This window comes from Narcine bancroftii, chromosome 6, assembly GCF_036971445.1.
Source record: "Narcine bancroftii isolate sNarBan1 chromosome 6, sNarBan1.hap1, whole genome shotgun sequence".
Lineage (NCBI taxonomy): Eukaryota > Metazoa > Chordata > Chondrichthyes > Torpediniformes > Narcinidae > Narcine > Narcine bancroftii.
In genome coordinates this window covers 2930443-2957606 of record NC_091474.1, presented here as the reverse complement: position 1 = coordinate 2957606, position 27164 = coordinate 2930443, and the positions used below count along the sequence as shown (strand labels likewise).

General features: G+C 40.7%; 2 protein-coding genes across 9 annotated transcripts in view; both read right to left on the bottom strand.

Moving 5' to 3' along the window:
* LOC138735615 (cadherin-like protein 26) overlaps window positions 1–15414 on the bottom strand; it is a 94174-nt gene extending 78760 nt beyond the window's left edge. Inside the window, exons 1-4 of one of the 6 annotated variants that reach the window (XM_069883683.1) lie at window positions 15202–15414; window positions 5306–5433; window positions 1805–1927; window positions 697–855 (exon numbers count right to left, since the gene is read on the bottom strand). In XM_069883683.1, coding sequence (XP_069739784.1) covers window positions 697–855; window positions 1805–1927; window positions 5306–5347 — 324 coding nt within the window. In that variant the 5' untranslated portion in view covers window positions 5348–5433; window positions 15202–15414. Of the gene's footprint in view, window positions 1–696; window positions 856–1804; window positions 1928–5305; window positions 5823–5894; window positions 5980–15201 lie in introns of those variants that run through there. The other 5 variants (XM_069883684.1, XM_069883682.1, XR_011339822.1 and 2 more) reach the window with 5 other exon arrangements.
* A 3373-nt stretch (window positions 15415–18787) lies between these two features.
* Window positions 18788–27164, bottom strand: part of LOC138735613 (beta-1,4-galactosyltransferase 5-like) — a 68035-nt gene continuing 59658 nt past the window's right edge. For all 3 annotated transcript variants that reach the window (XM_069883679.1, XM_069883681.1, XM_069883680.1), the window contains 2 exons: window positions 27001–27102; window positions 18788–21601 (listed from right to left, as the gene is read on the bottom strand). In XM_069883679.1, coding sequence (XP_069739780.1) covers window positions 21454–21601; window positions 27001–27102 — 250 coding nt within the window. In that variant the 3' untranslated portion in view covers window positions 18788–21453. The remainder of the gene's footprint in view (window positions 21602–27000; window positions 27103–27164) is intronic.

Here is a 27164-nt window from a genome sequence, read left to right as displayed (position 1 = left end):
TCATTTCAGTAATTTGATGCAATCTGTAACGATACCAGGGTGTGGAACTGAATTTATCAGGGGAAATTAATGGAGATGCCATTAGAAATGTGGATGATAGGTTTTAGGAGTGGAAGTAATGGTGTTAGGTTTATGCGAGAGAAGGAATTGATCACATTGATCACATAAAATTCAGTAGTCATTCTAGGCACCTTTTAAAACACAATACTGAGGTTAATATGCACACAATAGAAAGAAATAATGAAGCAGCATTCTTCTTCAGGTACCACACAAAAGATGCAGACATTGAGTTTTCTCCTGCACAATTGCCATTAAGTCATAAATACCTAAAACCGTATGATTTTCCTTGCAAGCCCGTCCCTGGTTTCAGACCTCCCATAATGTCACTGAAAGCAATTACAATACCTCTAATCACAACACAATTATTCCAAGCTGGTTTGATTGCCTGAAATTACAAAAAGGAGAAGCAGCTTCTGAACTCAAACAAAACGAGCATATTTAACTGGCTTTGACAATTATGCATGTGAACCATTTTAACTGTCCCTGACCCCTGACCCATGCCAAAGCACTTCCTAGTACCACAATGATTGCCAAACTCTGAAATCCCATGGGCACAGAACAGGCGCATGAAAACAGGATCATGTCTGTGTGCTTATAAATACTTAGCAAAGAGAATGAAAGGAAGAAATCATGTACCTTAAAAATTTTTGTTTTCTCCCGATCAACCTTGCGATTAACAAATATTTCTCCAGTCACTTTGTTAATTGTGAATAAGTTTTTCTCAGGATCCTGGTCCACTCCTTCACCCGAGAGTGAATATACCAGTGAATAATTTTGTGACAGGATATTGGAAACCTGTAAGAGAAGAAAACTGTTACTTTTAGAAATATTTATCCAAGAGAATTAGTCAGGATGACCTTGTAAGAGCATTTCATTAAAACATAACTCTTGTTCTCAGCTTTTAACTTTCAAATTTAAATCATTCATTCATAAAACTTCAGTTTGGCTGCATTTGATGTGTGTGATTCTGGTTGACCCATTGTAGGAAGGATGTAAAGGTTTTGGAAAGAATACAGAAGAGATTTACCAGGCTGGTGCGTGGAATAGAGAATGTGACCTCTAAAGAGAATTTGGACAAACTTGACTGGTTTTCTGTGGAGTGTCAGAGGCTGAGAGAAGACCTAATAGAAGTTTATAAAATTATGAAAGAAATAGACAGAGAGGACAGTCAAAATCTTTCTCCCAGGGTAAAAATGTCAAACACAAGAAGGCATGCATGGAAGGTGAGAGGTAGTTAGTTTAAGGAGGTGTGCAGGGCAAGTTTTTTTTTAAACAGAATGGAACGTGCATAGGTTAGCAGGAGAAGCAGATATGATGCGAGCGTTTAAAAGCTTTTCAAGAGACAAATCAATATGTAGGGAATGGAGGATTATCTGGATGCAGAAGAGATTCATCTTGGAATAATAATCAGAGATATCGTGGAAGAGAGGACAGTGTGCTGTACTGATCTAAAAAAAAGCAGATGATTCCATTCAAAACATTTGGGTTTAAATTTGCTCCATGAAATACCAATTATAAACATTTATGAAGCTCATCTTTACTAAATATCCTTTTGGTTTTAGATTATAGTTCTAAGTTGAGCTGGAATCTATAATGAAACTTCTTACTGTCTACATCAGTCGGACATGCCAGTGCAAATGTGATTAGCATTTACCAAGGGGTATCAGACAAATTTTATGCTAATTCATTCCTAAGTTGAAAAGGATATCGTGCTATTATCTTGTTCTCCCATTTGAGTGCTTACTTTTGCAGTCTTTTTGGGGTAAGGTCCTGGATCTTCTTCTACCAGTTTAAAAACACCAGTAATCCATCTTCTCTTTTCCCGGTGCAGTACAATCGATCGCTGCCCTTCGATTAGGCACAAGTCCTGAATTTAAGCATTTCCATTTTTAATACCAAAGTACCCAAGATTCACATCCAACCTTTGTTAAAGGATGCCATCCTTGAGCTCCATTCTGATGAAGTGGTTCCCCTAATCCAGTGGTTCTCAACCTTTTCTCCCCCCCTCACATACCACTTTACGTAATCCCTTACGAACCGCAGAGCTCCTCTGGCATAGGATGGCACAGACGCTCTGCGGTTCGTAAGGAATTATTTAAGGTGATATGCAAGTGGAAAGAAAAAGGTTGAGAACCACTGCCATAATCCATTAGTAACAGATCCTCCCCAAAGAAATCAGTTTTCCCGAATAGCATCAGATTCTAAAAATCTTTTGATTCACTCTTTGAGTTTATGCTTTCATGTCCTTGCTCGTATCATTTAAAATTTCATTTCATAACTCAGCATATACGATTAGGGTGCAAGATTGATGGAAATGTGGGTCCTCATCTTGATTGGTCCTGGCTTTCTGAGTGGGGTGGAGGGAGGGAAGAGTTCAGCTCACTATGTGTCTAGTGAGGTAGTGAGCATGCGAGCTGGAAGCTGAGATGTTTAGGCACCAGCTGAGTCGCGACCAAGCCAACGTTCCATTGGGTGCCAATGAACTTAATCCCAACCAGTCTCCTGTGAGAAGGCAATCCCATTCCCCCACTTTCTCAGCCTTGGCACACACGCTGTCAAGATGAAGCCTTCCACTGGAGGACATCTGAAATGACTTCATATTTTTAAGCAGTACAGCTACTGTGATCAATGGAGACATTTCAGAGTTTGGCAATGACATGACAGAATGACATATCGAACTGCCCCCAGAGAGGTTCCTTTGAATTCCATTTGATGGTGGAGGATGGGCATGTGTGGAAGTCTGAGAGATGGAGAAATATGGGAGGACTTCCAAACTTATTCCCATCCTCCACCATCAAATAGAATTCAAAGAAACCTCTCTGGGGGCTGTTACATATGTCAGTCTGTCATGTCATTGGCCCAGAGAATGTTTGAGGCCTAGACGTAATGCAAAGCTAACTCAACCCTTTCACTTTGACCTTCCTCAGCATGACAATATACTCATGTAACACAGATGTGGAAGATGTATATTGAACAATTGGAAGAACACTCCTGACACACTAAAAATTTAGCTTTCACTTTTAGCAAAACCAAGGAGATGATTGTGAACTTCAGGAGGAAGTCAGGGGAACACGACCCAGTGTGTGTTCAGTGGTGGAGAGGGTCAAGAACTTCATGTTCCTGCATGTCAACACCTCCGAGGATCTGTCCTGGAGCCTTCACTTTGGTGCAATCATAAAGAAGGCTTGCCAGCGGCTATACTTTGTGAGGGGTTTGAGAAGATTCGGTATGTTATCAAAGACTCTTGAAAACTTCTACAGGTGAACCTGTGGTGGTACACCACCGGCCTACTGCAGGGGGAAACACCTGTTCCTGCAGGAATGTACCGCCGGTCTACTGCAGGGGACAACCTCTGTACCTGTAGGAGTGTAAGGGGACAGGACAACACCTGGCTGGGCTGTCAATCAGTCGGCCTGAAGGGAGCAGGCCCCACCCGATCGGGTGTCAATTACCCTCCGGGATATAAGCCTGTGCCAGCCTCCCGAAGCTCACTGTAGTTACTGCAGCTACAGCCAGCTTGGCTCTGTGGAAGTCTTTGTGGATTAACGCCTGTTGTACAGTCTTTACCTTGTGTGTGTCTGATTCTGGCTAACAGTGCACCACAGAACTGTGGAGAGCGTTCTGTCTGGTTGCATCACTGCCTGGTATGGAGTTGCCAATGCCCAGGACAAGAATAAATTCCAGAGGGTTGTTAACTCAGCCTGCGTCATCACAGGCACCAGACCATTCCATTGGGGACATCTCCATGAGGCGGTGTCTTAAGAAAGCAGCCTCTATCATCAAGGACTCCCACCACCCAGGCCATGCCCTCTTCAATCTGCTACTATTGGGAAATAAGGTACAAGAGCCTCAAAATGAGCACGAAGTGCCACAAGGACAGCTTCCTCCCCGCTGCCACAAGGACAGCTTCTTCCCCGCTGCCACAAGGACAGCTTCTTCCCCGCTGCCACAAGGACAGCTTCTTCCCCGCTGCCACAAGGACAGCTTCTTCCCCGCTGCCACAAGGACAGCTTCTTCCCCGCTGCCACAAGGACAGCTTCTTCCCCGCTGCCACAAGGACAGCTTCTTCCCGGCTGCCATCAGATTCCCAAATGATCATGAACCAAAAACACTGCCTGACTTTATCTTTTTGCGCACTATTGTTATTTATTTTTGTAAGGTTGTTTATATGAATGTTTGCCCTGTGATACTGCTTCCAAATAACAAATCTTGTGACATGTTCATGACAACGTAATGTTTTGCAAAACAAATTCAATACTACAGTTATTTACTTCACAACGCCGTTCATGTTCAGAAACCTACAATTCAATCTGGAAATGTTTAACTAGCAACCAGAGAATTTTAAATGGAAATAAATATGTGGCGGTCAGCACAAAACTATTACAGCGGTACAACCCGAGTTCAAATCTGGTGCCAACTGTAAGGAGTTTGTACATTCTCCCCATATCTGCACGGACTTCCTCAGGGTGCTCCAGTTTCCACCTTCTTTTCAAAGGTGTACAAGGTTGGTAGGTTACTTGGTCACAATGGGTATTTGGGCAACACAGGTATGTGGGCCGGAAGGACTGGCTTTCACTTAGAGGCTGTGCCTCTAAATTAAATTAATATCATATGCAAACCTATTAGATTATTTAAATGTTTGAATAAATGCATGAACCACAGACAGACCACAACTATGATTTTTTTTCTAAACTATGTACTTGCAAATAGATCTTTTGATATCACTAAGCAACTCAAATCTGAAAAATTAAATGTGGTTCAGTGCAGAGCTTATTTTGTTCCTTTTGTGTTAGGCATTTTGAGTGGGTGTAATTGAAATTCATTGACAATAATGTGGCCAGTGAACTGTTCCTAATGATTCTGAGGAGGAGGATTTTGCACTGTAGAACATGAAGGAGAAGGAAAGGTGAAATTCGATAACATCTGGCTCCCTTGCCAGGTTCACTGCCAACTTCCTGCAAACACCACATGTAATCCTTGAGCTTTTTGGACAAATACTTCTCATAAAAAGCAATACTTTGCTACAGTGTAACGCCTCAGTTAAAATTTAATGATAAAGCATATTTGAAACAAATATTCTTGCTAACAATTTGAGTCAATGTGAAATTGATACTTATTTACTGATTAGAAATAATTACACTGCTTAGAATTCATGTCTATTTTGGCAAAGTAATTCATTGAGATGGGGTAAAGGTTGACTCAACAATCAACATTCAGCAAGAAAAAATAAGGAAAATATACTTACAGTTATGAAGAAAAGTACAAGTGGATATATTCCTACCCCCATACTGCTGATTCCAGGAAAACACTGAATCTGTTTGCATTCACTGTTGTGGGTGAATTAGATCAAGTTTTGTAGTAAAACTCCAAAGTCTGCAGAAGCAATGATGGAAGTAAAAACACAAATCTGGAGAAATTCAGAAAGACAAACTGTAATTTACATAGTAAAGATAAACATTTCGTAACCAATGTTTCAGGCTCGAGCCCTTCATCGGGGTATGAGTAAAATGACTGGGGGAGGAGGGGCGGGGAGAGGAGGGGCAGGGGGAGGAGCGCGGTTCCAAAGGCGAGAGGTAATAGGTGGATAAGGGAGGGAGAGCACAACCGAGAATGGGGAGGGCGGTTGGCTCTGTCAATGGAGAGGGAAGGGGGTGGACGGCTGGTGGAAAGGAGACAGAGGGATGGGGAAGAGAGGGAGAACGGCAGGTGGTCTGACCCTCCCCCCGCAAATCATTTTATTTAGGCATCTGTATTTTTTTTCATACTATGAAGAAGGGCTCAAGCATGAAACTGTTGATTATGTATCTTTATCTTTGATACACTGTTTGACCTACTGTGTTTCTCCAGAATTGTGATTTTACTTAGATAAGCTTTTGTGTCAGTGTAGAGCTCATCGAAAGAACCAAAGACTTGTTGATCCAAACCAAGGCTTTTATTAGCAAAAGACCAGAGCTCTTCACAGGTGGCCGACCAGTCCGGAATGATCCGGCCTGGCTAGGGACACAACCCTTTAAGGCCCAGACAATAGGCGTGGCTTAGCTCTCAGCCAATCGCTGTAAGCACAGTCTAGTAACTATATACACTATGTACTATCACAGTCAGATTGAATGACAAATTGAAATTCCTGTTTTTAATGATAAGGTTTTGATTTGGAACTCTGCTAACAACTGTAGCAATCAAAAGTAGTTCTCAGGGTTTAAAAAAAAGTTATATGTGACTCTAAAGACAGTAAACTCAAAGTTCAGCCTACTTGGTAGCCAATTACAAATGCATTTCAATCATCTGATGAAACTTCACAATCATGTCGAGTAATAATGCTTCGTTTTCGGGCTGCTTTCTTGGTGTGGCTATAAATATTAATTATTTGCCACGTGTTTAAAAAGTGGTGAGCCATAGTGAGGCCAATTTGCATTGGTACATTAAATACAAAACTGAATAGCAAGGTTTGATCAAAGATTAATATGCAAAACAAAGAAAGTTTTCTAATTAGAATAAACTTGCTTATTCCACGTTATCAACTCTGATTGTGGGTGGAGACAGCCACAATACTGCATCATATACTATTAATGATATCCCTTGATAAAACTAAAGTTGGCAAAGTTAAATGAGGGTCAATAAAAATCGCCCATTTTTCCACTGCAGGATACTTTTTCGAGATCCTCACTGCCTTTCCTTTACACAGCTGAAGTCAAGTTCCTTTGAGTAAAGTGCTATTTCAAGGGATCAAACAATGCCTGTGAGAGTTGCATTTTGTCTGGTTGATTTGGAGATTGCCTGGGTTCGTGGGGGTTGTTGGATACTTTGCTACTGTTCTGCCATAACTTTGTTGTCCTTTAAAGACATTAAAATGATTTGCTTCCACGCAAGAGTAGTCTGGGAGAGCGAGCTCTGGAAGGGAGCAGCTTCACAATACTTCCCTGCTCAGGTGTTCTGTTCTTCAGCCAATCCTCAAGGGTAGTGGACTTCAATTGTGTCTCTTCTTTGATCAAGGTTGGTTGACCTGCTGAGTATTTCCTGCAAGTTGTTTTTATTCAGATTTCCAGCATTATTTTTTAATTTTCAATACTGTGGGGCTATTTTATGGCCTTATTGTCCTGCCTCCATCAGGAATGTGCTAACAAGCTTTCCAAATTCCTTTATTACTCTGCACTTCTCAGGAACTCAAGTCAAGTCCAGTCAAGTTTACTGTCATCTGATTGCACAAGTACAACCCAAGAAAATAATGTTCTCCATTCTTTGGTGCAAAACATGCAGACACACAACTAGACGTTACACACATACAGAAAAACAAACAAACATTATTTCGTAAATATAGGGTCAGAAGTGGTGGAATTTTTATGTGTTTAGTTAAGAAATGGCAAGGCTAAAAGGACCCTATTAGCAGTTATATACAGGCCCGTCTTCAGAATGGAGGACCATCGCCTTCCCAAGATCGTATTATATGGCGAGCTCTCCACTGGCCACCGTGACAGAGGTGCACCAAAGAAAAGGTACAAGGACTGCCTAAAGAAATCTCTTGGTGCCTGCCACATTGACCACCGCCAGTGGGCTGATAACGCCTCAAACCGTGCATCTTGGCGCCTCACAGTTTGGCGGGCAGCAGCCTCCTTTGAAGAAGACCGCAGAGCCCACCTCACTGACAAAAGGCAAAGGAGGAAAAACCCAACACCCAACCCCAACCAACCAATTTTCCCTTGCAACCGCTGCAATCGTGTCTGCCTGTCCCGCATCGGACTGGTCAGCCACAAACGAGCCTGCAGCTGACGTGGACTTTTTACCCCCTCCATAAATCTTCGTCCGCGAAGCCAAGCCAAAGTAAGTACAGGCCCCCAAAACATCAGCCAGGAGGTGGACTACAAGTTACAGGAGGCACAGCATGGTAGCCAGTCCTTCCGGCCCACAACAGGTGGAAATAGAAAAAGCATGTCAGAAGGAAAACGTCAAAATAATTATGGGGATTTTAACATGAAAGGGGATTGGGGAAAACCAGAAAGGTTCTGGATCTTCGGAGAGAGAGTTTGTAGAATGCCTACGGGAAGGCTTTTTGGAATAGCTTGGGGATAAGCTCACCAGGGGACCAGTGGTTTTGGATTGAGTGATGTGTAATGAACCTGAGGTGATTAGGGAATTAAAGGCAATGGAACCCTTAGGAAGCAGTGACCATAATATGATTGAGTTCAGTTTCAAATTTGAAAAGGAGAAGCTGATATCAGATGCGTCAACATTTCAGTGGAACAAAGGAAATTACAGTGGGATGAGACAGGAACTGGCCCAAGTTGACTGGAAAAGTAAGCTAGATGGAGGGAAGGCAGAGCAGAATTGGATGGCATTTCTACAAGAAATAAAGTGCAGGAATGATATATTCCAAGAACAAAGAAAATTATGAATGGAAAAATGGCACAAATGTGGCTGACAAGAGAGCTTAAGGCTTAAATGAAGACAAAAGGGAGAGAAGACAAGGAAGCAAAAATTAGTCGAAAAACAGAGAACTGGGAAACCTTTAAAAACTTTCAGAAATAAACTAAGTTATTAGGAAAGACGAATTATGAAAGGAAAGGCAAATAACATACAAAAGGATACTAATGGTTTTTTAAATATATAAAGGGTAAAAGAGAGACACGGGTAGATATAGAACTGATTGAAAATGATGCTGAAGAAATTATAATGGGAAACAAAGAGATGAAAGAGGAACTAAATGAGCATTTTGCATCAGTCTTCACTGTGGAAAACAATCGCAATATACCTGATAGTCAGAGGTCTCAGGGAATAGAATTAAGTACAGTCAGGATTACTAGAGAGAAAGTGCTCAGTAAGATGAATGGACTAAAGATAGATAAGTGCCCTGGACCAGATGAGATGCACCTACAGATTCTGAAGGAGGTGGCTTTGGACATTGTGGAGGCATTGGAATTAATTTTCCAGAAATCAATGGTTCCGGAGGATTGGAAGGTCACAAATGTAGTTCCACTGTTTAAGAAAGGAGGGAGGCAAAAAAAAAAGGAAATTATAGGCCTATCAGTCAGACATTGTCGATGGGAAGTTATTGGAGTCGATCCTCAAAGATGAGGTAACGAAATACCCAGAGGTGAATGACATGATAGGTCCAAGCCAGTACGGGTTCATGAAGGGAAGATCCTGCCTGACCAACCTATTGGAATTCTTTGAGGATGGACAAGGGAGAGATTGTGGATGTTGTGTATTTGGATTTTCAAAAGTCCTTCGATAATTTGCTGCATAAGAGGCTGCTTAACGGGATGAGAGCCCGTGGAATTTCAGGAAAGATATTAGATTAGGTGGAGCATTGGCTGATAGGCAGAAAGCAAAGGGTGGGAAAAGGGATCCTGTTCTGGTTGGTTGCCGGTGACTAGTGCTGTTCCGCAGGGGTCGGTGTTGGGGTTGCTACTTTTTACAATATATATTGATGATTTAAATTATGGATTGAATTGTTTGTGGCCAAGTTTGCAGAAGACACCAAGTAGGAAGTGGAGTGGGAAGTGTTGAAGAAACCGATAGGTGGCAGAGAGACTTGGACAGTTTAGGAGAGAGGGCAAGGAAATGGCAGATGAGATACAATGTTGAGAAATGTACGGTTGAACATTTAGGAAGTGGAAATAAACAGGCAGATTATTATTTGGATGGGAAGAAAATTCAAAATTTGGAAGTGCAAAAGGACTTGGGGGTCCTTGTACAGGATACCCACCAGGTTGGATCGGCAGTAAAGAAAGTGAATGCTATACTGGCATCATTTCAAGGGAAATAGCGTATAAGAGTAAAGAGGTGTTGATGAGGCTCTATGGGGCACTGGTGAGACCTCATTTGGAGAACTGTGTGCAATTTTGGGCCCCTTATCTTAGAAGGGGTGTAATGATGTTGGAGAGAGTTCAGAGAAGATTTACCAAGTTGATTCCTGGAATGCAAGGGCTAACATATGAGGAACGTTCATCGGCTCTTGGACTGTATTCATTGAAGTAAAGAAGAATGAGAGGAGATCTCATAGAAACATTTTGAATGCTTAAAGGATTTAACAGAGTAGAGGTGAATAAGATGTTTCCCTTGGCAGGTGAATCCAGGACAAGAGGGCATGGTCTTAGAATTAGAAGGGACCCATTTAAAACAGAGATGAGGAGAAATTTCTTTTTAGAGAAGGTAGTGGATTTGTGGAATTCATTGCCACATACAGGTGTGGAAGCCCAATTATTGCCAGGTATCTAATTAGTTAGTGTATCAAGGGATATGGGGGAAAAGGCCACAATTTGGAACTAGAGGTGAGAACAGTTTGGCCCAGGGTGGATTTGCAGAGAAGACTCAATAGGCTGAATGGCCTACTTTGTTCATTTATCTAGTGATCTTTGTGAAACAAGTCTCAGAGGGTCAGTGTGAGCAGTTCCTTCAGTCGTTCAGCATTCTCTCAGCCTGTGGGAAGATGCCGTTCCTCAGCTTGGTGAGGCTGGCTCTGATACGCTATAGAAAAAAGAGCCTGAACAATGGAATGTCATCAAGAAGTAAAGAACTAGACCTCAATTTGGATGAAGCACAAAAAAGATTTATTACGATAGCCTTAGCTGTCGCAAAAAAATGTATAATGTCAACCTAGAAATCAGAAGATAGCCTGAGAATACAGCAATGGTACCTAGAAATGAATAAATGTATTCCATTGGAAAAAATAACATGTAATTTAAAAAAGAACATCACAGTATTCGAACAAATTTGGGAACCGTACATGGAACACAACAGAGAAGTCCTACTGCGGACCTCCATCCCTTAAAATGACAGAATGAGAAGAAGACGAAATGAACTGACCCGGTGTGTAAAAGTAGATCACACAAATTTCTTGTTTATTTTCATTGTGTGATGACATTGTTTAATGGGTTTATTGTATTGTATATGTTGAACGTTTAATGGATTTGGAGGGGGGTGGGAAGGAGGAAGGGGGGAAAAGGGGAGAAAATGACACTGTGTATATTCAAGAGGGAAATGTTTGTGTATTTTGGTTAATATGGTTCATAGTGTGAAAAATATTTTAAAAATTAAAAAAAGATTGTAATCTGAGCCATGCGATAATGGTTTGATATTTGATGCTGGGCAACACCAGCAACAAATATCAAACTTGGAAGTTTCTACCAGCCTGGAGCTTCCCCATTCAGGTGGCGTGCAAAAACAATGCCTGAAGCAAAGAGAACATGGTCACGGGATTGGTTTACATGATTTTATAGAGTGAAACATGCCAGCCAGTTGCAGCCGTCTGAACACATGGTGCATGTGTTCCAGGGCAGAATGATGAAATGCGAAAAACATGAGGTGATTTCATGCTGGGCCTCTGCTTTGAGGCCGGCTGCAGAGGCAGTTAAAAATTTAAAACTTACCTGTTTATGGAGCCTCCCTAAAAGGCTGCTCCAGTGCTGCTTTTATGCAGAATGACACCTCACTGCATCGTCCAGAGCTGCTATGGAGGTGGGGGGGGGGGGGGAGAGTGCCTGTTCCTGTGGTGCCACCCGTCATGAATACACGGCAGAGCAATGGCCATCTTCACTACCCATAATCCACCACACAGCTGGAACCGCTCTGTGTTTCCCAGAACAGTTCCAGCTGCATGGGGGATTATGGGAGTCAAGACAGCCATTGGTCTGCCGTGTATGAAGCCGCTAGCGCTGATGAGCAGCCCTGAAGACCGAAGCGGCCCGGTGAGGTGCAGGAGTGGCCAGCGGAGCCGACGCAGCCCACAATGGCCACCTCCTGATGGTGCCCGCTGGCCACCTCTGCCCTGATGGGGTCACGGAGGGAGAGGGGTGAATGAGATAGGTCGCAGATTGATGATATCACTGTGATGTCATCAGCCTGCCCCCGAGCTAGCCGCTTGCAGCGGCATTACGTTTGTGCTGGGCAATGGTGCACAGCACTCGGCCACTGACCCTTCCCCCGAGAGCGATTGCAGTCGGCGCCTTGGAGCCGGCCATGGCTCATTCATGGAAGTAAGTCTCCCAATGCAAGGGTGGAGAATCGCCGCCTTTACATTGAAACTTTTTGGCTGTATGAAAGGGCTTATGGACAAAGATCCCTGCCCTGGCCTGTCCAAAGGGGGAGCACTTAGTTCAGCATGTATATCAGGTATGAAAGCAATAAATAAGAACCTTTCCAACAGCTATAAGCCCACCTTTGATAAGAACTCAGATCGATTATTAAAATATTCATTCACATTTTTTAAGTACTTTGCAATGAAGATGGTAATACCAATCAATATGGGCAGACTATGGGGGACTGTGCTGGCTGGGAGAAAGCTTCATCGTGTGGTTCTGACGTCATCACCTGCAACAACAATGCGCAAGAGGCGCTGAACAACAGGCCATGGACAGCAGTGTTCGTTATTGCGCGCTTAATAATGAGTTGAGTTGGCGGGGAAGGTCAACCAAATGAAAGACTTTACTGACCACAACCAAATATGATAAACAGTGTCGGGAGAGAGAGCCCCCTGCTAGTACTCGTGCAGGTGCTGCGCGCTGCTGAGATCACTGTGGCTGCTATTGTAGTGGGAGTGCAGAACAGCCGATGGCAGTGGCTGTCTACATTCCTTTTCTTGAGCAACATTTATAACTTTCACTGGTACAACAACGTATACATTCAACCCAGTTCAGTCCGGTATCTTGGGTTTGGCTTACAGACATGCCCAGTGCGCGTTTTGTAATAGTCCTCTTTGTCTCTACTGTCCATCGCCTCTCCTGTGGTTACTGGGGGGCTCATGTCGACCCTGGGCTCATGTTCCAAATCCAAAAATGCCATTTTGTCTGGGTTGGTTTGAGATGGGGGTGGCTCTCTTACTGGGAGGATGTGTCGGTTTCTATGGTGACCAGCCTGCCATTTGACATAGACATTGAATTTCAAGCAGGTGAAAACCACCACCAGCAGCTCTTTTCAAATCTGAATGTACATCGTTTCCATGTCTGTAAGTGACCTGGAAGCGTTCGCCACTGGTCTTCCGTCCTGCAAGCATTCTGCCCCTCCGTCGTACTGTGAGGTGTTGCAGGTCAGTATCACTGGTCTACATATGTCATGGTGGGCAAGACGTGTTTCTTTAGGACATCAAAGGCATTTTGTTGTTCGTGCCGTCCATTCAACACCTGTGGGTCAACTGTCTGAGCAGGGCTGTCAGTTCACTGGAGATGGGGATGAACTTGCCCACATAATTCACCATGCCCAGGAACCTTTGCAGGACAGCCACATCGGCTGGCAACAGCATTTCACTGATGGCCCTCATTCTGGACAGGTCTGTCTTTAGGCCCGTGCTGGTGATCACGTGGTCCACATAACTGACAACTCAGACGGAACCAGCACTTGCGGGGTTTGAGCCACATGTTTACCTTCTGTGCCTGGTCGAGGACCTTCTTTAGGTTGGCATCATGCTCTTCTAATGTCCTGTCACCTACTAGTATGTTATCGACTATGATGGCACAGGGGTACCCCATGAAAATTTGTTCCATAGACCTTTGGAATATCTCGCTGGTTGAATTGATGCCAAATGGCATCTTCAGGAACCTGTACTGACCAAATATAGTACTGAAAGTGGTCAGTAGCAGTGAGCAGAAGTCGAGAGAGAAGAATGAGTTCTTCACATCCAGGGTTGAAAACACCGTTGCACCAACCATTTGTGCAACATCTTCCTCCATGATGCGCATGGGGCAATGAGGTCTTTTCAGGGCTGCATTGAGGTCTCACGGATTTATACAAATTCAGTTTCCTGTCCATCTTTTTTCTTGGTGGCCACCATGAAGGACGCCCATTCAGTTGGTTCTGAGACTGGAGTGATGAGGCCCAGGTCCTGCATTCTGACCAGCTCGGCCTTGACTTTATCCTTTATTGCTACTGAAATGCGGTGCGCTGGCCAGACAATGGGTCTTACTGGGTCAAACCACATGGAGTGCGTCACCGACAGCCTCCCCAACTCTTCTTTGAAAAGTTACCAGACTCAGAAAAGATCTTCTGTGAGAAATCATCCTCAGATGTGCCGAATGAGACAAGCCCCATGTCCATGCCCATGTCCATGTCCATGTCCATGCACACACTGGGGCCGAGCAGAGGCATGACGTCCTTGCGGACCACGAAGAAGGTTAACACATGGAGCCGTCCTTGTACGAAACACTGTGGCCGCACCACTGGTCTGGATTCTGCTGTCTCCATAAGCCACTAGGCTCGTAGCCTTGATGCATATTTGCTGTGAAGTTAAAAGGGTACACAAGAAATTCTGGATCCGGTGGGGAGAATAGCGTTTGGGCACTGCATGTCAGTATTTCAGATGAGAATGCATGCCAAGCGAGTCTCAGTGGAATTACTGGAGAATTTGACCCTGTTTTCATTGGTTGTCCAAATTCCCAGCAATGGGAAATTTTCTAAATTATAAACAGATATCAATCGATCATGAAATATCACTTGCCTGGGAAATAGGCTGAACTGGCAGCTTGATACAGGTACAGTGCCTCAAGCTCTGCATCCAGGGGTGGTGGGAGGTGACTGTGTTGGAGGAGCTGGTGTAATCCCTGTCCCTCTGCAGATGCTGCGATTGTCATTGCAATACAAAAAAGTGCTGGGGAAACTCAACAGGTCACTCAGCATCAATAGAAAGTAAAGGGTGGCCAACATCGCATGCAGGCGTTTTTGGGTTCTACATTCAGCCAGATGTTGCATTGAGAACAGCAGGTAGCCTCTCAGATTGCGCATTAGATTGACATTCCGGAGTTTATGCATACGTAGGCAAACATGGAATGCTACTCTTCAAGAATCTGTGAAGACCCATCAGCATCTTAAGAACTGGTCACTCAGTGTTGATCACAAAATGGTTGCAAAGAGGCAGTAATCTGTTTTCTTCCCCCAATAATGAGTTTGTTCTTATCCATACGTTGGGGACAAATTAGCTCAGCAGTAGAAAGGGAATTCTGATTTTTGTATGACATAATTTTCTCCATCTGAATAGAAACTCCACCATTTTAGCAAGGTACAGAATACACGACGGTTAACATTGAGTCAGAAAAGAGCCAAGCAACATATACTGTATTGCAAAATGTCTAATCTTTGACATACCTTTAACATTTAAAGTCACTATAATTAAGTAGCTCACTATAAATATCCTGGGAACTGCAATGACTGGAAACTCACCACATAAATGAGAGAGCAGGTTGGAGGCTGGGTATTCTGAATTGTCACTGCTTAAGTTTGCATTGGACCACGGACAAGAAGCTGAGAGAGGAACGGAGAATTAATGTAATTAGATCATTGTCATTTCTACAGGATGAGCATGTCTGCTCCATAAAGCATTAATCGAAGCTTCAATTGGATCCTCCTAGGTAGACGACATTATAATCCCTAGACTCGAGGTCCAAGTGAATCACTAGCTCACTGTGAAATCTGTGTCTCCCACACATTGGGAAGAAGTGAAAAGAATGTTGCAAATCTATGGGCAAGTGTCCACAAGATAATGAGTAGCTTGAACCGAGGAATCATGAATGCTGAAAGAGGAATGGTGGGGGGGGGGGTGCGGTGGGTTAGGGGGAAGACCTTGGAGTTGGCGAAGTTGCAATAAACATTGATCTTGCTTGCAACATCCAGATCCAGGATGTGAATTTAAAACCATTGGCAGCCCCAATTATCAATGAAGACTTAATAGCCATCATGTTACAACTTCCCAAACCCTTGGAACTTAGAACATTACAACACAGTACAGACCCTTTAGCCCACAATGTTGTGCTATGAAATCTACTTCACAATAATCTAACCCTTCCCTACCTCATTCCCATAACCCTCTATTTTTATTGTATCAATATGCCTATCCAAGGTTCTTTTGATTCTCTATTGCACCAGACTCCACCACCAACCCCATTCTGAGTAAAAAAAACTTACCTCTGAATCTCCTTAAACTTTAATAAAAGTCGTTCTTTTCCCCCACTCACACACCACCCCAAGCAATCCCCCGCCAACCACAGAGCACCCACAGCATAGAATGCCATAGGTGCTCCGTGGCTCAAAAGGGATCACGAGTGAAAAAAAAAGGTTGCGAAGCACTGCCTTTAAATAGATGTCCTCCAGTATCTGCTATTATTGCCCCAGGGAAAGGATGCTGGCTGTCCACCCTATCTGAGCCCCTCATCTCCCTCTGTTGTCCCCTCTACTCTTTCCACCCAGAGAAGGGTTGCAAACTAAAGTGTCCATTTCTCTCCACGGAAAGCTGCAGCATTATTCCAGCAGTTTAGTTTTTTTTTATCCAGCTTCCTACATTTGCAGACCCTTGTACTAACCCGAAATACTGCTGAAAAATTCTGGCACAGCAAGATCCCACAATCTACCTGGCACTAAAACAATACTATTTTTTAATCATCTAAACATTTTACAAATCAGTGGGTGACTGGAGAACAGATACGACAAGACAGAGTTCACTGCCAGCGTTGTCATGGATTATTCAATCCTCTGTCAATTAAAAATGTTTACAAAATATTTTTTGAATAATTGTTAGTAATTATCCCTATATTTCCAAACTCCACTCAAGCCTCCCAGATGATAGCCCAAGAATATTCTCTCAGTACTGGCTTGATCTGCTTATCAAAAACTCAATACCCCAACTCTCCTCCCTCCATGTCCATCTTGCCTGGAACATTGACCTCCCCACCTCTCGTCAGCCACATTCATATCATAGCCATAATATTCCAGTCCCATGTACCTAACCTTGCCAACCTTGTCTGTCAGATTTCTTCCATTAAATGCGGTCAGACATCCTTTGACTGACTTGTGTCCGTACAGTCTACTGAATTCGCACCTGCTTTTATCAATGCTTTGGATCCCACCCCTGTGTCAGACTAGCTTCTAACCCCTCAATTAACACTACCAAATCTCCCCGCCAGGATATTTGTCCTTGTACAAATCTTGCCTTTGCTAGAAGAGAGCCTAATGGCCAAGAATCTGAAGTTCTCCCTCCTGCGCTAGTCTCTTAGCAATACATTTAACTGTGCTATCTTCAATCTGAATTAATGGCTCTTTAAACCAACATCAGCAAATGTCGGTGTCCATGCAGATTGAAACATTTTCATCCTCTTTTACATTTTTGTTCCAGAACTCACCAGTATTGTTAACTTCTGCATCCCACCACGTCTGTCACCTTTTTCTCAGTGGTTAGATTAGACCATTGAGCATTCTTTAATTCAGTACTTCCCACCTATACATTTGAAGGATTTAACAGGCTTTAACAATTCATACTAATTTGAGATACAACAATTTTAATATGTTGAAAAGTTTCAGAAAGAATTGGGTCAGTAAAATGTAAACAATAGCAGTCTTACATGAGTAAAAGGACTAACTAAATCTCATACGTATTATTAAATATTTTACATGATCAATGAACTTTATCCATGGTACAATTCCTGTTATTAGATATCAATGTACTTCCCTAAATTCTGTAATTAAAATGGTAGAATTGCCAGCCAGAGGACCAAGGACTACATTAAATTCAAATTATTTAAAACCACGTCCATAACACTCCACTCAGTTGCTTTATTCGTCCTCATAACAGATTCCCATTGGAGTTTCTTGAAAATACACCAAAGAATTGGAGTTCAATTGAAAACCAGACATTTGAAGGAACAATCAAGAGTTTAGTCAAAGGATCAGTGCTGGATTTTTGATTCAAGATTGAATATATTGTCATGTAATTTAAAAAGTGTCATATTACACAAAATTGTTTTGCCATCGGTAGAAATTGGCTAAAGTGTCTCTTACAGTCAGAGAAACAGAAGCAAAAGAGAGTTTTGGGAAATGGGATTCAAAATGAAGTAACAAAATAACTATTCACTTTGTCAGCTGTCAAAGGGGCAGAAAGGGAGGTGGAATGTCAGCAATTTTGTGGAACAGGATCAAGAGCACAGGCAGAGTCTAAAAAAAAGGAAGGACTGGTGTAAAACTACCTTAACTCGAAGCTCAGGAATGAATGAAACAAGCCTCACAGCAGGAAAGAAAGGAATTTAAGTGGATACTCTCAGACTTCCTGACAAATCTATTAGCCCCCAAATCTCTGTGGGGAAAACCCAATACTCTGCATAATCTACCTTAAAAGTCGATTCATGTCAGATTTGAGAGAGATGACCATATATTACAATGGAGAAAGGAAACTTATTTAATCAGTGGGTGGGAAAACACAAACACACACGCACACACCTGCTCCTACCTAGAAATACTCAGCGAGTGAAGCAGCATCTAAAGGAACGATCGACATTTGGGATGCACAGTATTCATCTGAAAGGCTGATCACCTCTTTGTCCCGCCAGATGCTGCTTAACATGCCGTGTACTTCCAGCAATGTTCTTACTGCACATTCCAGCATCTGTAATCTCGTGTCTCTCACCTCAAGTTCCTAAACAGCCATGCACCTAAATTATCAATCCAAGTCCAATATAATTTTGCTGCAGTGCAATTATTCCTCTTTAGATGATGTGTGGTTGTGGCAGACTTTAATAGGATGTCAGTCAGTTCAAAGTGGCTTCAGACAAAAATGGCTCAACATGAATCCTTGATTCTGTATTGCTGCTAAGGAAACTATATCTGAGTGTTCATGATCCTACAATTAAACATGGCTCACCTGGTTCACCCTCTGTTACATTCTGTAGAAACTATTATTCTTAGTACAATTTAATCTGAGAACATATTGGTTTGCTTATTTTGAATATTCGATTATAAATTAGATATTCTAAACAAACTCATCACATGTGTCACTTTTTATTGAAAATCATCCATAAATTAATACAAAAATGTATAAACCAATGATCAAACATGTGAACAATAAGACAGAAGGCTTTGAGGTGAATAATACTTAAACACATTTCAGTGCACAGGTTGAGAACTTTGATTTTTACAGCTCTACCTGGAAACATGCATTACTAGATGATTCAACACAAATTTAAACAGTAATTTATGAAGAATTCATGCCAACATTAGAGAAAAGATTGCATTGATCGGTGTTTAGTACAACCGCCTGCAGTGTTCTATCGAAATTTGAGTCCTGGCTTCCTTTTGCCAACTTTCTATCCAGGAAAATTTGTAGCAGATATTGGCATACAGTTGAGGTGGTGTACCAATAAAAGTGATTAAATTGTCAAACTAAGATGTGCCAAGGTTGTTGTGGAAATGGATTCTTAGATAAAATATATGGAAATGTTTAACCTCTAAAATTTTATATGGTTCATATTACTTTATATTCACATGAATGATGAAAATTGTAAATTACCACAAGCAATGGTTTAGAGCGGGGGGACCAACCTTTTAATTTTTAATTTAGACATACAGCACAGTTACAGGTCATTTCGGCCTAGGAGTCCATGCCGCCCAATTAACCTACATCCCTGGTACATACTCGTGGGCCAAAGTAGCCTGTTACCGTGATGCAAGTCTAAATCGAAAATGAAAAGGTTGGCCACCCTTGGTTTAGAGGGTGCTCTGGCATACTACACATTCCCAACACACAACCTGTAACTGCATTTTTAAGATGCTTTTTGTAGTAGGTTGGGTTATGCAAATAAATTTTCTTCTTTCAGAAATACATAAAAATATAGCAGAGAAAACACCAAAACATGAACTGTATACATTTAAGTGCTTCTTCAAAGCCATTTGGAAGGGATGATTTTGGTTGGGTGAGAGAATTATAGTTATATATATAGCAATAATCAAAATGAAATACAACTTTAAGGTTATTTTCTGCTTCAAAGCAATAAACTGGATTCTGAAATAGCAATACATTATCATTTTAAACTACTATCAACAACAGTCAGCCTTCTCTTTATTGCCACACGCTCCACCTACATCATTTTTTTCAAGCTTGTATTCCTCTGTGAAACATCAGCTTTAAATGCAAACAAAGTGAATAAGGCTAACAGCCTTTCAAGGACAGAAGTCTAATTGAATGAAATTCTATCTTGGATAGGTTAACAAAAAAAAGCTGAATACAAAAAAAATGTACTCAAACCAATCTTTAGTTTTAAAAAAAAACAAAGGGAAAATTTCATCACTAGACGTCCTCTCATATTGACTGATCATGACCTTACAAAAGAGCAGAAGTAAATTCATGTGGATTGTTCTTTATCGTAGAGGATGGAGTCTCTATTATGCCACAACCATTCATTGGTGGATGAGGTCATGAACCACAAAAGATGCAAACCAAAGATGGATAGAAAAATATACAGATATATTCACTTTCCACTTTAAAAAAAAAATCATTCTCTTTTCCTCATCCTTTCTCTTGGTGTGTATAAAAGACCTTCAGCAGGAGTTCAAACACTAAAGACAGACTCATCATTTGTACCAAAACGGAGAAATGGCTCATTTATCCTTGGCACAACTTGAGAATCTTAGTTATAACTCCATATCTTCCCATACCCTAAAGCATTGTGCTACAACATCTAATACTACAAGTGTTTCAAATATAAACCTATTAATTTAAATAGACTTTAGCTGCCACTTGACAAACCGACTTTCATAAACATGGTGGTTGGGAAGTTGGGAAAAGGGACAAACGAAATCCCTGATTTGGTCAGTCAGATAAACCTAAGTGATCAGCTGCCAGGTATCAGAGAAGATATTTGGACCCTCAAAACATAATGTTATGGAAAGAAAAGCTTTCTTAGAACAATCCATGGATTTCAGCAAGTGTGAATGTGTAGCAATAAAGACCATTGAGATAAAACACTTTCAATCCTATGTACATGAACAGGTACGAATCAAATTCCCTTCCATTAAAAATTAAAGGGAAAATGTCCAGAGTATCCTGTACGTAATTGTACAACAGCATCAGACACTTATTCATTGATCTCAACATGTAAACTTTGTGGTTTAGTAGACTATAAATAAAAAAATATCTGGCAATTCACAGCTTATTTACACAAATTTCACTCACTAGAAGTAAAGTAACAACTGCTAGCGAATAAAAAAAATGCTAAGAATATGATTTCCAGCTAATTTAATCAAGTGATTGGAAAAGTGATTGCATTGCTCATTGCAATGCCATAGTTTTCATCTAGTTCTGCAGTCTTAAAATTCAGTTTGATTCATTACTGTTAAACTGTTACTTGGAAAGATCATCCTACTTTTCTAAAGTGGCTGGTCGGACCCCTTTGATCCAATTGGAAAAATTAGAATAAGAGGTTACATTGGAGTCCATGATATAATGAATTTCAAATTTGATGTTTCATATCCATCAACTCATTCTGCATTATTATTGAATGGGAACCAATCTCTTTGTAACCAACTTTTGATGTGTTCTTCAAGATCACAGTGCTGTGTTGTGTTATTGTAGTTTTTTTGTTATTGTAGTTTATTGTAATTTTTTTCTTGAAAAAGGACCCTAACCCTCACCAAACAGCTATGACTGTTATTACTTTAAAGGTCGATCACTGGAGCCAGCTCCGGCGTCAGGTTTACAGTTATGTTTTTATACAAGACTTCAACTGTGATATTTGGAAAGTACTTCAAGTTGTGTAGACCATCAAGTTGCTGCCTTTCTTTTGAATGTCTCAAGAGGGCATATCTGCAAAACAAAAAAAGGATCATGGTACATCATCAAATCTTTTATTGCCCATGTACACCAAAAAAAACTAACAAACCTTCTCACTTAATAACCAATTCCATTTGCTGATATTCCAAATGTGGTTTTCTTGCAAATTTTGGTTCAAAGAGTGACAGCTCAAAGAGGTGAAGTTGATTCCAATAAATAATTTCTGGATTACATTCCAAATATTCATTTGTTCAGTGGACATCGTGCTTTATAAATGATGGTACTTTGGTCAAATCAACTCATTTCAATGACATGAAAGTAACTAAGTTTAATCCAGTCTTCACAGCTTTAAATTTACCTTTAATTTGTCTGAATTAATAATTGACCAGAAAATGTCTGGTCAATTTTTAATGACTACTTCCAAAAGTTTTATTTTAATTCAAAACATATCCCCAAAACATTGCTCAGAAAACATTCTGAAGAGGAATTATAGAGCCCTCCAAAATGTTTGGGACAAAGAAACTTTTTTTTCTTTATTTCTCCATGTGTTCCACAGTTTTAAATTTGTAATCAAACAAATCAAATTAAAGTGCACATTCCACATTTTATTCAACGTTCTGTTTGGAGACATACAACACTGTAACAGGCCATTTCGGCCCATGAGTCTGTGCCACCCAATTAACCTACACCACTGGTACGTTTGGAAAAGTGGGAGGAAACCGGAGTTCCCTTTGTATACATTTGCTTTGACCATGTAGAAATTACAGCATTTTTTATACATAGGCCCCTCATTTCAGGATGCCATAATGTTTGGAACATAGCAATGGAATGTATATTATATCAGATTACAGTTTGACAAGAAGCATTTAGTAAAGCCTGCAGAATTCTAAAAAAAGATCTTGTGGACAGATGAGACCAAAATGAACCTGTATCCGAGTGACGGTAAAAGCAAAGTGTGGAAGTGTAAAGGAACTGCCCAAGATCCAAAGCATCCCACCTCCTCTGTGAAACATGATGGTGGGAGTGTTATGGCCTGGGCACATATGGCTGCCACACTTATCTTGATTAGTACTTTATTGCATATCCCTTGCATGCAATGACTGTTTGAAGTCTGTGAATAAGAGACATCACCAGGTGCTGAGAATCATCTTGGTTATGCAGCCATCTTCAGCTCCTGCTTCTTTGTGGGTTTGTCCCCTTACGTTTTCTCATCAGCATATGGAATGTCTGTTCAATTGGATTTAGATCAGGTGACTGACTTCGCCATTCAAAAATATTCCAGTTTTTAGCTTTGAAAAACTCCTTTGTTGCATTCGCAGTATGTTTGGGATCATTCTCTTGCTGTAGCACCGTCCAATAAGTTTGGAGGCATTTGCTCGAACTTGAGCAGATGTTTCTGTAACCTCAGAATTCATTTCACTGCTCCCATCAGCAGTTACATAATAAACAAATATAAGTGCGCCAGTACCAGTGGCAGCCACACATGCCCAGGCCATTACACCCCCACCACGTTTCACAGATGAGGTGGCAGTTCCTTTATTCCTCCCCACTTTGCTCTTGCCATCACTCTGTTACAGGTTAATCTTGGTCTCATCTGTCCACAAGACCTTTTTCCAGAATTCTGCAGGCTCTTCTAAATGCTGCTTGTCAAACTGTAATCTGGCCATCCAGTTTCTGTGCTAACTAGTGGTTTGCACCTTGCAGTGCAGCCTCTGTATTTCTGTTCGTGATGCCTTCTGCAGACAGTAGTATTGACACATCCACGCCTGCCTCCTAAAAAGTGGTTCCGATCTGTTAGACAGACGTTTGGGGATTTTTCTTCATTATGATGAGAATTCTTCTTTTGTCAGCAGTGGAGGTCCTCCTCGGGCTACTAGTTGCTTTGCGATCACAGCTCACCAGTACACTCCTGCTTCATGATGTTCCAAACAGTTGATTAGGGTAATTCTAAGGTTTGGGTGATGTCACTTACTGTTTTCTTCTTGCTTTTCAGCGTCATATTGGCTTGTTTGACTTTTATTGGCGTCACTCTGGTCCATGAAATATGGCAACTACAGACTCCAAAGGTAATCAAAAGCTTAGATGCAAGCCTAGCTCTCTTCAGGAAGTAAAACACGAAAGTCTGCAGATATCCTGGTTGAAGTAAAAACACAATGATGAAGGGCTCAAGCTCAAAACGTCGGTTATGTATATTTATCTTTGCTATGTAAATGACACTGTTTGACCTGCTGAGTTTCTCCAGCATTGTGTTTTTACCTAGCTCTCTTATACCTGCACCAAAGAAGTCATTAAACCTACCTATGTGATCACAAACACCTGTAAAGCCATATGTCCCAAACATTATGGTGCCCTGAAATGGCGGAACAATATCTAGAAAGTGCTATAATTGCTACATGGTCAAACCAAAATGTACACAAATAACCTTGAACAAAATCTGGACTGTGCACAGTAATCATGTGTGAATTGTTTGATTACAAATTTAAAACTGTGGAGCACATGGACAAATAAAGGAACAAAGTGTCTTTGTCCCAAGCATGGAAGGCACAGTACATTGTGCACATAGCAAATGGTACAAAGCAGATGATCAGATATTAAATGTATTTCAAATTAAATTTAAAAAAAACTAAACCATCAACCACACATATTAAACACATTTAATGTAGAAACAAGTCTGAAGTCAGCAGAAAATCACAAGGTTACAAGTATTTTGGCCTCAATCAGTGTTTGCATAGAGTCCATTTTTAAAAACCCAGACAATATTTCATAAATGAATAATTGCTATTTGCATTTTAGTTAATTGGCTGAGAACAACTCCAAAACATAAAACCCACTGCTTCAAGTTCACTGAAAGCTCTATTTGTGATAGCCATTATCCAGTACAATAAAAGATGTATGTGACACGTTGTGTTTGTATTTATTATAGGTATGTCTTTGGGAGATAAATTGGGGCAGGGTTTTTTTAGTGTGGGTCACATACAAATATTTAAAAACATATCTTATTGAAAATACTGGAGCTCATGCTAGACAGGCCGGCGCCAAGAGCCTTTGCAAAAGCTTTGGAGAGCGCCCAAGAGACCTCACTAATCAATTGTTGTTTACAAAAAGGCAACAGATGAAAGAACTCATCGGAGCTGCAGGCCATCTGGAGTGGAACTTGTGGTCATGTGGTTTTGCAAGCAGAGAGAGAGAGAGAGAGAGAGAGAGAGAGAGAGAATTCAGTTCTGCAGTTTTACAGACAGCAGCAGCAGAGACTGGAACAGGACAAGGAGGCAAGCTTGTGGAAAACCATATTTGAAGACAAGTTGTGACTGCTTAGTTCAGCCTGGTCAAAGCCCTTGTGGTTCATGCATGAGGAGAAGTCTGGCTGTCTAATGTTTCACTTGAAATATGAGAAACAAAAAGGAACTCTGGTGACCTGAAAGAAAGAGATTATCATCTGGATTACCCTGATGAGGGAAGTTTCTTCGGCAAGACACTGATGTGACAGATTAAAAAGGAATCAATTGTGGGTGTCCAGCATACAACAAATCTCTCTCTGAAAACCGACAAGAACCTTCCTGAGCGGTAACCATTTACCTTTCAAGCACCAGAGCCTGGTGAAATTTATAAATGTTAAATTCTGTGCACAGTACAAGAATTGCCTGTAACCAGTAAACTTAGAGGAATGAGAAGTGAGATTGGATTGTGAATCAAAGAACTTTTCTGAACTTACACACTCATTACATACACGTGTACTTAGAATTAGAAGGGAGTTAAGTTAGGTTAGTTAAGACAATAGTGATAAGTTAAAGTTTGATCCTGTTTTCATGTTTAAAGATAATTAAAAGCTACCTTTGTTTATGTAACCATTTGTCTTGGTGAATATCTATTGCTGCTGGGTTTTGGGGTTATATGGGCTCGCACATGTAGCACACTGCAATTTTTCTGGTGATAAACTGCTTGGAGGTAGGTTACCTAAAAATTGTGTTTTCTTAAAGCATCTTATAACAGGTATGGAACTGCATTGCACATATATGAAATTATCATTCATGCTGATGTGATAATCAATTGAATCATATTGAGTATTTTGTTGTGTATTGTCAATTGCTGGTTAAGAAAAATATTTAGGACTGTTCAAAGATAAAATCCTACAGAAACTAAAAATAGGAAATACAAATTGAAAATGCTGGTCAGCACGAGAGAAGCAATACATATTGCCCATCAAGATACTTCATTACTATAAAGTCAGCTAAAAGTTTTAAGTTTCAAAAAAGAGCAGAAAACATTAAAAGTAGAGTCAGTCATAGTGTGAGGTTGAGAAATGAATTATTTTTATTTTGAAAGTTTCAGCTGTAATAGCATCAAGAAGGACCATGAAAAACAATGCACATCTACAGTGGAGACAACGCCATTTAAAATTAATAGAGGCTGAAATTTTTAAAAATGCTGTACAAAAAACGGCAGAATTTCTGGCAAGTGCAATGTTTATTCCTAAAAGTTGTAATCGTTGGACAACAAAGTGTAGTTCCTTCACCTGTTGCATAGTGTAGTAAGCAAAAAAACAGAACTCAGAGTGGGGGTGAAGACGTGAAACAGAAAGTCAGTCAGCCTTCCAACTACATTAGGGTATTATGCAAAGCAGCCAAACAATTGGCACTGCATTTTCCCCCAGTGTTAAAGGAAACCAAATGCTGTATATGGAAATGGAACACTGTTCAAAATTTCATTCAAGTTCCCTTATTTTGCTTCTCTTCCACACCCCCCCCCCCCCACCTATCCTCCATTAAACTTAAAACTTTATATCTCTAACTTTTAAATTCTGATGGATCATTACGTGTTGCAATGCTTTAGGAGTGAACGATTTCTACACACCAAATCCAATTCCAGTTTGCATATCGATGTGAATTTTGAAACAATTGAATACAATTATTTAAATTGATCATTAATACCCTCTTTATTTAAAAAACAAATCAGTCCCAATACAAATTGTTTTCTCACTACTGCAATTTAGTTAGACTTTGAGCAGTTTGCCTTTATATTTCAAAATTCATGCTCTGTGGAATTTCACAAGTCAAATAAAGTGTGGCTCAGATATTGGAATTACTCAATCTATACCTGAAATTAAATTACTTTAAAAGGGGCAGTTTTCTTTCCTATACAATTTGCTATGGTAATTAAAATATTTTGTATTTATATGTGCTATCTTCAAGTATATTTTTAATTTTATGAATATCATTCTTCTGCCAGCCAAATATTGTACATACAGCTCAAGAAATTGTCATGCTTTTTATTTTTACTTAACAAGCCATCTAAAGTCGTAACCAGTCATCATAAAATTCATTATTGTTTCACTCAATTGAAATATATTACATGCGCTATTCAAGAATATTTTCTATCTTCTTTTCCAAAATACAAAATTCGAGCACATGCAGAAATGCAAAACTTGTATTTACCGTCCGAGAAATTGTACTTCCCCCCGATGGTGATGAGGTACAGATTTGTATTTCCCCAATTCACCCTCTGGTCTTGTTACTGCAAGGCCTGTAAACTGCACCCTAAAAAAAATAAAGAAAATGGTTTACTCAGATTTTACCCCAATGTAAATTGTTGTCTTTGA